Raw genomic sequence first — 12,259 nt, forward strand, 5'->3', positions numbered from 1 at the left:
TGGGAAGTTCCTTGAAGAGGGTGCCACCAAAACAAGGGAGCAAACCAAGGATGAGGGACTGAAAGGGATCTAGGATACAAGGAACCCGGTACAGGAGAGGAAGGAAGGTTTTAGGAGCCCAGCTATGCCTCTGGCCGAGACAACAACTCAGTCCAGACTGGAGCACGAGGACTGAGGGCTCTGGAGGAGATGCCTCCAGGGAGAAATAGAACTGACAGATTCTCTGAGCCATTTGGCCATGTGGAAAATTGTATTGAAAGTGTTTTACAAGGCTTTTAGAAGTTGTTGGAAGATATAGCCAGATATTCAAAGAAAACTAAGCACATTTAAAAATGCAGCAGTTATTAATACAATGAAAAACAAAAATTGTACAAGGTAGATTTTAATCATAACAGTTTATTTAGCTCAGCAGTAAATGATATTTACTCACAATAATGAAAATATTGAAAAGTATTTCACCATATTTAAAAAGTAATAAAACTATGTGTGAGGAATGGAAGGAGGAGAGTGTATAAGAGACCTCAAATTCTCATCTACCATAATGGGAAGACAATTCGTAATCTCTAAAGTAATCAAGACAGAGCAGAATGGAGATACTACCAGGTTAATGGTGGTAAATACCAGAAGAAACAACTAAGAGTTGCCAGTGGTTGTCTCCAGGGAACAGGATGCAGGAGAGGAAGAAAGAGGACTGGGAGGTGCTGGTCTTCTTTTCTTTTAAGACTGTTTGACCCTTTATGCTGTGTGCATGCATTGCCCTGATAAAAATATAAAATAAGCTTTAAAAAAAAAAGAAGAAACAAAAAGAAATGAGATAACGCACGTGGACTGCTTGGCACTTAGTACGTATTCAAAAAATGTGAGTTCTCTTTCTTCCTTTATTCTCTTAAATCTTCTTCCAACTTGGCTTGCAGTTTACCAGAGCTCAGGTTGATGCGATCCCGGTTATTAGCTGATGGGCCACGCCGGCCTTTGTGTTTGCCAGGCTGCAGACCTCAGTCCCGTGGAGGAGGCAGAGGAAGCACAGAGGCCTGGCCCACCTGCAGGGGAGGCGTTCCAGCGGCTCTGGCTGACTGGAGGAAGGAGGGTCTGAGGCCTGGTCATGGGAGAGGGAGGGTGCTCTGTCCATCGGGGTCACCCTGCAGTTCTAACCCCTAGGCCCTGGCAACCCTAGAACCAGATTCACGGGATCTTCATCGCCAGCTCCAGTCTCATGGGATGGTTCCAAAATGAGACCAAAGAGTCAGGGGCTGATTCTGATTGGAAATAATAGACATACAGTCATTCCTAATACAAGGTAGTGATTAAAAATGGGATGCCTAGGTTTAAATCCTGGGTCTGCCACTTAGAGATGTGGGAGCTCAGACAGTCACTTAGCTGCTTTGTGCCTCAAGTTCCTTATGTATAAATGATAGATAATAGTATGTATCTTACAGGCCCACTGAGAACATCAAAAGAGATAATATATGCACAGTGCTTAGAACAGTACATGGCTGAGTAAGAGCTTGTCTTAGTCAGTTCAGGCTGCTGTAACAGAATACCATAGACTGAATGGCTTACAAGCAACAGAAATTTATTCCCTACAGTTCTGGAGGCTGGAAAGTCCTAGACTAAGATGCCAACAGATTTGATATCTGTTGAGAGCTCACTTCCTCACTCATAGGTGGATGTCTTGTCACTATAACCTTACATGGCAGAAGGGGATGGTGCTCTTTCTGGGGTCTTGTTTATAAGGGCACTAATCCTATTCATGAGGGCTCCATCCTCATGACCTGATCACCTCCCAAAGGCCCCACCTCCCAATTAGAGGATCACATTGGGGATTAGGTTTCAACATATGAATTTTGGAGACACACAAACCTTCAATCCTTAGCAGAGCTCAGTTTTAAGAAGATCCACTCTTATTGCTCACTCATTGATTCTGTATCAAGCATTTACTATGAGCTACCATCATGCTGAGCTCGGGAGATGCCAAGATGATTAACACACTCTGTCTTTGTGGAGCTTACCTCTAGGGGGAAAGGCAGCCACTCAAACAAGTTGTGTAATTCAGTGAGTCAGAGCCATGAGATAGCTGCCCAAGGTATTTGGGAGCACAGGGAAAGGAGACTTTACACAGGGTGGGGCATGGAGAGTCGGGGTGAAACTGGGCCCCTTAGGAGGCCCCAAACCAGCCACAACAAGAGCCAGGTCAACCTCCCATAGAGGCTGCAGCAGTTTGCCAGGGATGAGTGTCCCACTGGATATAAACCCTGGGTGCTAAACCCTGTGGGTCCTCACTGCCAAGTGCTTCTGAACAAGAAAGCAGGCAGTGCTGGCCCAAGTCCTCTGCCGTCCCCAGGGACAGAGAGAGGCCTGGTCACTGAGTGAGTGAGTTTGGCTCCATCTTTTGCAAACCTTTGCTTCGACCTCTCCATTCCCATTTCCCTGGGGATGAAAATGTCACCAACTGGAGTTCTCAGAACCTTGCAGCAAGTCCAAGAGGAGGAAATATTGAAGAGTTTGAAAAGTGCGAGACTTTTCTGTCTTACTAAATACACTCACCGCGGGATGACTGAGTTCCCCATGGGAGGAGGAAGACCGTTTCTCCCCCATCTGCCGGGGAGCAGCAGAGGCCAGGGCACTCTGTGTTCAGTCTGCTGCCTTGGGCACAGAGAGGGCTCCGTCTCCCCTCACAGAGCCTCACGTGTTTGGTGAAATCCCCCGTCTCATTGTTCCCAGAGGCTGTGGGAGGGAGTGGGCAGGGCTTGGGGCGTGGACACAGCCTCCCCTGGGTTACAGTCCTGCCTCCACCACGAGCCATCTCAGTCAGGTCACTTCACCTTTCTGAACCCCAGTTTCCTCCTCTGTTAAAGAAAAGAGGGGAAGAAGATCATTGCTGCATCTTTTCTGTGTGACCTTGGGGAAGCTAATTCACCCCTCCCAGCCTCAACTTCTTCATCTGAAATGTGGGGCTATGTATTAACTGGAACTGTCTGTTGCAAAAAACCAGAAACTATTAGTTTCCTGTTGCTGCAGTAACAAATCACCACAAACTTGGTGGCTGAACACAGCATAGACATTCTCTGACAGTCCGGGGTCGGAAGGCCTGAAATCAAGGTGCTGGTGGGGCTGGGTTCCTTCTAAAGGCCCTGGGGGAGAATCTGCCTGCCTTTTCCAGCTCCTGGCGGCTGCCTGCGCTCCTTGCCTCTGCCTGGCTCTCCTGCCTCCTTCTTACAAGGACCCTGTGATTACTTGGGGCCCACCCAGGTCATCTGGGATAATCTCCCATCTCAAGATCCTTAACATAATCGCACCTGCAGAGCTCCTTTCACCCTGGAACGCATTCACAGGCTCCGGGATTCAGACATGGACATCTTTGGGGTCATTGTTGCATCCACCATAGAAACCAACCTGAGCTAGCTTGGGAGTGAGGAGATTTTTATTAGAGTCTACACAGCTGTCCATAGAACCAGCTTTGGGTGTTTGTCACATAATAAGCCTCCAATAAATGAATGTTTGTTGAACTAAAGAATGAATGAACGAAAGAATGAACATATAAATGACCCCAAGGGTGGGGACACAGCTAGTTTTAGGACCAGACTAGACCAGGGACTGGAAATGCTGTAGGGACCCCTCCTTCTGTCATTTCTGCTCTTTCTGCACGTCAGCCCTGGGCTGTCTTCACGGAGGCCCCCCTGCCTCTGGCTGTGGGGCAGGTGTAAGAGGCTCACCTCACTCCTGAATGTGGTAAAATTGGAGCCAGTCAGTCAGTGTCTGCCTGTTTCTTTCTTGCTTTCTCTCTCCTCCGCCTCTTAATGCCAAATTCTCAATGATTGGCCCAGCTTGGAACTGGTGTCCACTCTGGACCAAGCAGCTGTGGACAGGGGTTAGGTTCACATGGTACAAAATGGCTGCTGTGGCCAGGCCATCGCTGTCATCCCAGATGGGTGGAGGAACATTCTCTGTAGTCTGATAAGCCCTCCACCGGGGAGTGGCGAGTGCTCAGTGGGACCTGGGGGCAGTGGGGGAGCTTGGCATAGAGGCTGGGTCTCCCCCTCTGTGCCCATGTTCATGCCTCCTTCCTCCCACTTTTGCCCACAGGCCACAGAGGAGCGACTGAAAAGGGAATCCAGCCACAGCCTCCAAATCCAGCACCAGGCACACCGGTTGGAGCTCCAGGCCCTGGAGGAAAAGGCCCGGCAGGAGCTCCAGGGGGAGCTGGAGAGGATGCAGGCTCAGCAGGCCCTGCTACTAGGTACACAACCGACCGCACACCTGGCAGGGTCCACACATGGAGACCAGGGCAGCATGGGGCCCAGGGGTCTGGAGGCACCCAGGCCGGGGTGACTATCATGGCTCTGCCACCAACTAGCTCTGAGACTGGGGCAGGTCACCCTCAGCCTCATTTTCCTTTTCTACGAAATGGAGTCACAATTGTCCCCACCTCATAGGGGTGTTATGTGGACTCGATGAGACATTAAATATAAAGTGCCTAACTTTTATATGTATTTAATGTACTGTACCTTTGAGAGAAGGTTAGTTAGCTTATGGGAAATCATTTACAACTGATACACTCTTACGGTATCATTAATTTTCACTCTAAACATCACACACTTATTTTACAAATATATGTTGAGCATTTGCTCTGTACTAAGGCCTGCACTGGGTGCTTATCTTATGGCTTATGGAATTATTGAGGCAATGTTTCAAAAGTGATTTGCAATAACTAAAATACAGAGTCTCAAAAGTCCTAAACAGAAAAATAAAGGATAGCATTTACTGGCACTTGGAAATTATCTTCTTTTAAAAAATTAATAGCCCACCGAATAGCATCTATTCTATTAGAAAATACTCATTTTGAAATGACCGTTTTTTTTGCCATTCCATCATGCTGAGAAGGGCTACACTATCAGAAATCACCCACTGTCCTCAGAGGAGAAATCTGAGTTTCTTGCCATACTCCCCTGAGTTGAGGAGGGCGTGTGCATTTCTCCTGGACGATTCTGGTTTTAAAGCCAGTCCTGTTGGACATGCCATCTCTTGCCTCCATGATCCAGCCAAGACCCTACATCCATGGAAAGGAGAACCCATGAACATTTGTCTCCTTAAGAGTTCACATAACTGTCAAAATTTCCAGTTGAGACCTGCAACCCCAGAAGAGGCCCCTGGGTCATTTGGTAATTCCCTGTTCTTCTCTTTGTTTTCTGGCTTGGTGCTGAGGCCAAGCGTTGCCTCAGGGTTTAACCCTGGGCTCAGGCTGTCCCACCCTCACCCCCCACCCATCCTAACCAACCAGCATGGCTAAGCAGGTGGTTCGGAGTGAAGAACCACTTGAAGTTTTGAATCCCCACTCCACCACTTACTAGCTGTGTGGCTCTGGGCCACTCACTCCCCTATCTGAGTGCTCTTTCATCATAAAACGGGAGGGATAATACCTATTGGATAGGGGATAGTTGTAGGGTTTAAATGAAAACAGTTTTCAGGGGCTTAGCACATTTAGTGCTCTATACTTGGAACTGTTGTTACTGTTATCTTGAAATAAGTTTGGGAAACGCGATCCAAAGCCTTCAGCAGCCACCCACCCGGGCCCACCCCAGAGACTGTGTCCCTGCAAGACAGACTTCAGCATCCCCATGCGCCTGACCTTCCACTGCGTTTCCTTCTCCAGAGTCCCTCCGGCAGGAGCTGTCAGAGCAGCGGGCGGCCTGCTCGGAGCACCAGAAGGACTTGGAGGTGCTGCAGGCCGAGCTGAGGGCCCTGAGCAGCTCAGGCAGGCAGCAGGCCATCGTCCAGTGTCCAGGGGACAGCAAGGACCACACTGTCACTGCAGAGGTCAGCGCCCCTGCCCAGCCCTGCCCATGGCACACCCCTCTTGGAGCAGGGTCAGGGCTGCAGTGAGCAACGCATAAAGGAGAGGCTCCGGGCGCTCCATCATTCCCCTGTGTGAAATGGGGGGGACCCTTCTCCCTGCACAAGCATGGAGGTTACCTGACAGGCCTGCAGGCGCCCATCTTTGAAAACCGAAAGACAGGTTTGAAGTGCTGCACATTCTTTTTAGTTCAGATACAATAGCATCTCAGGGGCTTGAAGCCCGACAGGCCCTGGAGACAGCTGGTCTGGGTAATTCCTTTGGATTTGCGGAGAATTTCTCAGAACACCTCCCCAGACTTTCTGCCCAGACCTCCCTGTTCCCATGAGTGGGAGCTGCCTTGCTGTCACCGAAGCTCAATGCCAACTCTCCTTGAACTTCCTGGTCAGACTTGGCCCATTGGTCCCTTCCTGGCATATCACCTAGTGACCTCCCAACAGCCCAGACCTCTCTCCCCGAGCCCGCCACCTAAGGCTCCAAGGTATTCAACTAAAGTGCATTTGTATAAAGCCTTCAGTGGCTCCCTACTGCTATGGGAATAAGCTCCAAATGCCTCAGTCTGGCATCGAAAAGCCTTTACACACTGCCTGCACCTCGTATCTCCAGCCATATCCCCTCTCTGCTCTAAACATGGGCTCCGCATCCCACCTCTCTGCCTTTGCATGTGCCCTGCCTCCCTCCTCAGTGCCCAGCTTATCCCTCCATGCCAGGCCCCCCGCCCCCACACTTAGGATCCCACCCCTCTCTGAGCTTCTGGAGCACTTCTTGTTGGTACGGTTCAGCTGGAATGAGCATCCACTGCCTGGCTCCATTAAGGACCCATCATCTCATGGATGTTCTTGTGTCCTCAACTGCATGAGGAGTCCTTTGAGAAGAAGCCACGTCCGCTTCATCTCATCCCCACCCCATCCTGGCACTCAGCACAAAGTTCTGCACACAGTAGAGTCGCCACCAGGGTTTGCAATGGCCATGATTAGTTAAGTGTCCCAGCCCTGCTGAAGGCCTCTGGGACCTGGGGATCTTTCACTCCAGATTTTGCTGGTACTGAGCACCTGAAAATGATTTCTGTGTTTAATAAGAAATATTAACCAATAACGAGTCACAAGGAGTTCAGCCCAGTCAGTAAAGTCTAGCAGAGGGAGGACAGAATGTGTTCCATTAAGTGTTCTAGATTGCTGGAAGCCACTGGTCCCTATGGATGGGGACAGGGGAAATGTGGGATGGGGACAGCTGGTGACTGGAGGGTCCAGTGCTGCACCTCTGTAATGACAGGCTTGCCTGAGGGCTGTGGATAGAAACCGGGGCTCACTGGGTGGATGAGACGATACCCGGCCACCCATGTGCCAGGCCTCCCCTTCACCTCCCTGGAGGGAAGACCTCAATGCTCTGGAAGGAACAGCAAGGCCTCAGGTGAAAACTCACACAGAGAAGAGATGTAGGGGTGTCAGCAAGTAGGGACAGCCCCAGGCAGCAGGAGTGAGAGAGGGAAGGGACCCAATAGAAAGGTGCATTCCCAAGTTGGCCACTGCTGCAGGTAAGCGGTGTTCCTTCCCCTGGGATCTTCCCAAGAGCCCTGTGAAATAATTCTCACATCTGTCCTGGCCGGGGACAGAGAGGGATGCATGTGTCCATCAGCTTCTCTCTCCCATTAGCCAAGGGTGGCCCCCACAGGACCTTCACCAGGCTCTTCCAGGCTATATATCTGTGAGGGCCGGGTGCCCATGTGCCCGTGGTGCCCGGGACACTCGTGGGCGTCACACATCATGCAAGCCCAGGGCAGGAAGCAAGAGGTATGGGCCCGGGCCTGATGCTCCCTGTGCAAAGCTGTGCAGTCCTCATGTGGAATGAACAAACGCCACGCCTTCAGGCATGTTTGAGCAGCCTTGAACACTGCCGCATTTGCTAATCAGGGATTAACTCTGACCCCATTTGATGTAGGCATGAATCTTTGTATATCTATCTGACTCACTGGCATTCAAGCACCATTTCATTTAGGAAGCATTTATTTGGCACCTACTGAATCCCAGCCACCGTGGTAGGTGCCATAGGACTGGACAGACGAATCAGAGACGCTTCCTTCCCAGAACAGCTCCCAGTCTGCTGGAGGAAACCAGCGTTTAAACAAGTTAGTGCACTTCAGTGTAACCTCTACCCAGACGAGATTCTGCTGTCAGAGGAGAAAGCTCATGGCGTGTCCCCTGCGGGGTCGAGAAGGCTTCCCTGAGGCAGCAGTGATTGGGGGGCGGGCACTCCAGGTGGAGGGAACACAAGGGCGAGGGCGAGGGTGTGGGAGCATGAAATACGTGCAGTGTTTGGCTAGCTTCCATTTAAGCCACGTTCTTGGCTCACTAGCGTCATTAAACTTTTTGAGGGCCAGATGTGGCCAACTCTCAAAGCAGGAAAACTTTAAGAGGCTGGATGTGAGCCAGGAGCCCGATTTGGCTCGAGGCCGGCGGAGCACAGGTCTCCGTCTTCGCCGGCATAGGTGGCCCTTTGCGCCTTGTCCGCCTTTGCGCCTCCTGTAAACCTCTCTCCCGGCTACCTTCTCCCCAGGAGCGGGGCGACCCGGGCCAGGCGGGCTCCCCGAAGGGCTCCGCTGAGCAGGGCCCGAGCGAGGGAGGCGGCCTCCGGGCGGAGAACTCGCAGCTCAAGGACACAGTGCGGCGGCTGCGGGCCGAGGTGGAGCAGCACCAGCAGGAGGCGCTGCGGCTCCGCGACCAGCGCAGGTGGGTCTGCGGGCCGGAGCGCCCCTCCCTCCACCGCCCCTTGGTGAGCCTGCGAGATCTAAAATTGGGTCACGTCCTCAGCACCTTCGCAAAGAAGAGACTCTCTAATAGGCTGGCACCTCGCTGACGTTACTCCTTTGACCCCAGAAAAGTAGCAATGCTCTAGGAATTTTAGATCTCAAAACTGCAGGGGATGTGCCCTGAAATAGAGGAGGGAACCCTATTTCCCTGCAAATCAGGGGGTTTGGGGAATCAGACCTAAGGATACCAAAAGAATCCTCAAAGCCAGCCTTCGGGAGACAGTAGGGTGGAATAGTTCAAGACAGGGCTGGGTGCTCTTAACTAGCTGCGTGACCTTGGGCTGGTCAGCTAACCTCTCCAAGACTGTGCCCTCGTCTGTAACTGGAGATGACACCCCACCTCTCAGGGCTGTTGGAGAATGCAGTGAAATGTACGCAAGACGCTTACCACCGTCCCTGGCATGGAGAAAGCATCTGTGGATCCCATAGTGCCCCGCTCCTAGGTTAAGAAAAACGATAGCTGATGGTTGAACATGTACTTTGCGCTATGGACTGTTCTGGACGTGTATTAACACGACTCATCCTTGCAGTAACCCTATAAGGTAGCCACTATCATCACCTCCATTTAACAGATGAAGAAGCTTGTCCAAGGTCTCATTGCTAGGAAGTGATGGAGGAGGCTGCGGACAGACACTGGGACTCCCCTCCGGAGCTGTCCTCCACCCCTTCTCCCAGGAGGCTGCTCTTCATGCTCACCTTTCTCCTTCCTGGAATGCTGAGATAGAAGATGCTGAGAAGGGGTCGCACAAGTGGGGTTTAGAGACCCCAGGTCTCCTTCCCACGGGTGTCCTGACCTCAGATTCATAACCTCCCCCCACCCATTGTCTCCAAACCCGGCCACCCAGCAGAGGAGGGAGAAAACCTCAGTGCCCAAGAGGTCAGTCCCTAGAGCCGGGGCAAGCCCAGCTGTGCTTCATCCCCCGCAGGCTGCTGGAGGAGGACCAACAAGCCCAGCGGGCCCGGGAGGTGGAGCTGCTACGCCAGGAGCACCGGAAGGAGACGCAGGCCATGGCGGCAGATTTCAGCAGCGCTCAAGCCCGTCTCCAGGCCCGGCTGGCTGCCCTGGAAACCGAGTGAGTGAGGCCTGGCCCCAGGTTGGGAGGGACTAGCGGATGCACCATTTTATTAGGGTGACCACCTCATCCCGTTGCCCCTGAGACCCTTCCAGTTTTAAAACTAGAAGTCCTGAGTTCCAAGGAGCACCTCAGTCCCAGGCAGGCTGGGTGGTTGGTCATTTCATGAGACTGCATCCCCCTTTCAGCAGGGTCCTGGGGATCCGTGAGGAATGAGCACTGCCTCAAGGGCTCAGTTTGACCCTCACACCTGGAAGAAACCAGAAGGATCAGGGCTACTTTTTTCTGAGCACTTGCCCTATTTTAACATGCATCATCACCTCATTGAATCTTCACAGCAGTCCTTCAAGGTGGAAACTGTTATTCCCATGGACAGATAAAGAAACCAAGGGTCCCTTGGGCATGTATGCATGCATTCTTTTATTCATTCGACAAATATTTCTTAAGGGCCTGCTCTGTGCCCTGCACTGTTTTAGGCTCTGGAGTTACAGCAGGAAACAAAACAAAGACTATGCTCTCATAGAGCTCACAAATTCACATGGGGATTCTGACGAGAAATAAGCAAACAAATATCTAACTTCATATCAGGTAGTGAAAGTGCTGGCAGAAAAACAGGATCAATGTCCAAAAAGTGGCAAGGGTGGGCAAGGAAGGCCTCTCTAAGGCGGTAACATTTAAGCATAAGGAGGCGAGGGAATGAGAGAGTCATCTGGAGGAGGAAGAGCATTCCAAGCAGACGGAACAGCAAGTCCAAAGGTCCAGGGGCCTGCTTCACAACCCTGAACAGCCAGAAGGCCAATGTGGTTTTAAGTGACATGAGTGAGTGAGTGAATGGTAGGAACTGGGGTTAGTGGGGTGGCTGGGAGGGTTGAAGGAGATCCTGCACAGAACGGGAATCAGTTTGGGCGTATTCAGAGTGCCCTGGGAAGCCATGCAGGGTTTGAGCAGGAGTGACGTGGTCTGATTTACTTTTTAACAGGGTCACTTCTGGCTGCTGAGAGGTGAAGAGACTGGGGGATCGGGGTTAGTGGCAGGGAGACCAGGTCGAGCAGGACTAAGTGAATTTAAGTGTCACCTGTCTGACCCTTAGCGTGCGCTCTTAAAAACTGCCCTCCACTGTCTCCAGTACGAAGCAAATCATCCAAAATCTGGACAGGAGGGCTGTCTGAGCTACCTTCCAACGGGTACTTACCACATGCCAGGCACCCATTATCTCAGTCCTCACAACCACCCAGTTTCATGCCCATGTTAAAGAAGGAAGTGAGGCTCACAGGTGAGATGCTGCCCCCAATGTCGCAGAGCTAGAAAACAGCAGAGCTGGGATTAGAGCCCAAGTCATCGGACCCCAAAGTCCTGGCCTCTTTCAACTACCGTCCGTAGGTCGTCCGTAGCCCGACCCTCCCTCTCCCCACCAGCCGGAGAGGGATTTCCCTCCCGCTCCACGCAGAAAGGGCTGTGGGTACCGAAACCGGCTCATGCGGCGCTGCGTGTCCGCCCGCAGATGGCGCCAGAACCCGTCGGCATCAGCACAACCTGCTGGCCTCGGGCCGGGTGGGGGCGTTTTCCCGCTGAACCCTCTTCTTCCCAATGTCCCCGGTTCCTGACGCCCCACGGAGGGCAGCATCTGTGTGCACGCGCGGGCCCCTGGTTCCTGGGCCCCGCAGCCTCGGGGCAACTGACAAAGGTCAGACTGGGAGTTGGGGTCGTGGGTTCCTCCCGGAGTTCTGCCACCAGCTCACTGGGTGGCCCTGGACAAGCTCTCTGGGCCTCAGTTTTCCCTTTCGCGCACAGAAAGAGTGGCTGGCCTGGCTAAGCACACAGTGGGGCCCCCTCACGTCCACCTGTGCCCCCTGCCCGCGGTAAGGGGGCTGCCTTCTTGCCTGCCTCGAACAGACTGAAAGACGGCGGAGAGAAGCCGGCGAAGGGCGCGTCCCGGCCGGAGGATGTCCAGCTCATAGCGCGTCTGCAGAGCCGCCTGCAGGAGCGGGAGGAGATCATCAAGCGGCTCACGGTGAGGCGGCCGCGCGGGCACCCGGGCGCCTCGGGGCGTTCACTTCGCCCCTGCGCCTCTCTGGGCACCTAAAATCCTAACCCCGATAGCCATCAAACCACCTTACCAAAGATCCTTCGTTATTTTGTCCTATTACATAAAAAAAAAAAAAATACACATTCGCTAAAAAAATTAACACAGGAAGAGAAGTCAAAAGCGCTCCACTCCCAAGTCCCCCAGCGTTTGCCCGCTGTTGAGAGTGGTTTGGTCTTTTTAACCTGCAGAATTAGGGAGAATCTAGAATGGCTTGCCTTCCACTTGAATTTCAGTAGAATCAATGAAGCCAATTATTCCTTATTGATCTTGCTGCTGTAAAAGTGACCACCTGTTTTCCAGTCGGCAAAGCCACCCCTGGAGCCCTTAAAGAGAAACGTTGTCTCCCACTCCCTCTGATTCTGTATCCAACAGGCACCACGGCCTGATGGTCGTTTCTTTGAAACGCTCCTCCCCTCCATCCGCCCCTGCCCCTTCTGGCAGGC

At 52.3% G+C, this 12,259-nt stretch overlaps 1 protein-coding gene across 1 annotated transcript in view; it reads left to right on the forward strand.

Annotated features, from left to right (window-relative positions):
- The window catches only part of FAM184B (family with sequence similarity 184 member B), a 126,677-nt gene that overhangs the window by 103,579 nt on the left and 10,839 nt on the right, over positions 1-12,259 (forward strand). Inside the window, exons 11-15 of the mRNA XM_046656022.1 lie at positions 4,084-4,237; positions 5,651-5,814; positions 8,405-8,577; positions 9,584-9,730; positions 11,624-11,741. Of these exons, the coding sequence (XP_046511978.1) occupies positions 4,084-4,237; positions 5,651-5,814; positions 8,405-8,577; positions 9,584-9,730; positions 11,624-11,741 (756 nt within the window). The remainder of the gene's footprint in view (positions 1-4,083; positions 4,238-5,650; positions 5,815-8,404; positions 8,578-9,583; positions 9,731-11,623; positions 11,742-12,259) is intronic.

Source organism: Equus quagga, chromosome 3, assembly GCF_021613505.1.
Source record: "Equus quagga isolate Etosha38 chromosome 3, UCLA_HA_Equagga_1.0, whole genome shotgun sequence".
Classification (NCBI taxonomy): Eukaryota; Metazoa; Chordata; class Mammalia; order Perissodactyla; family Equidae; genus Equus; species Equus quagga.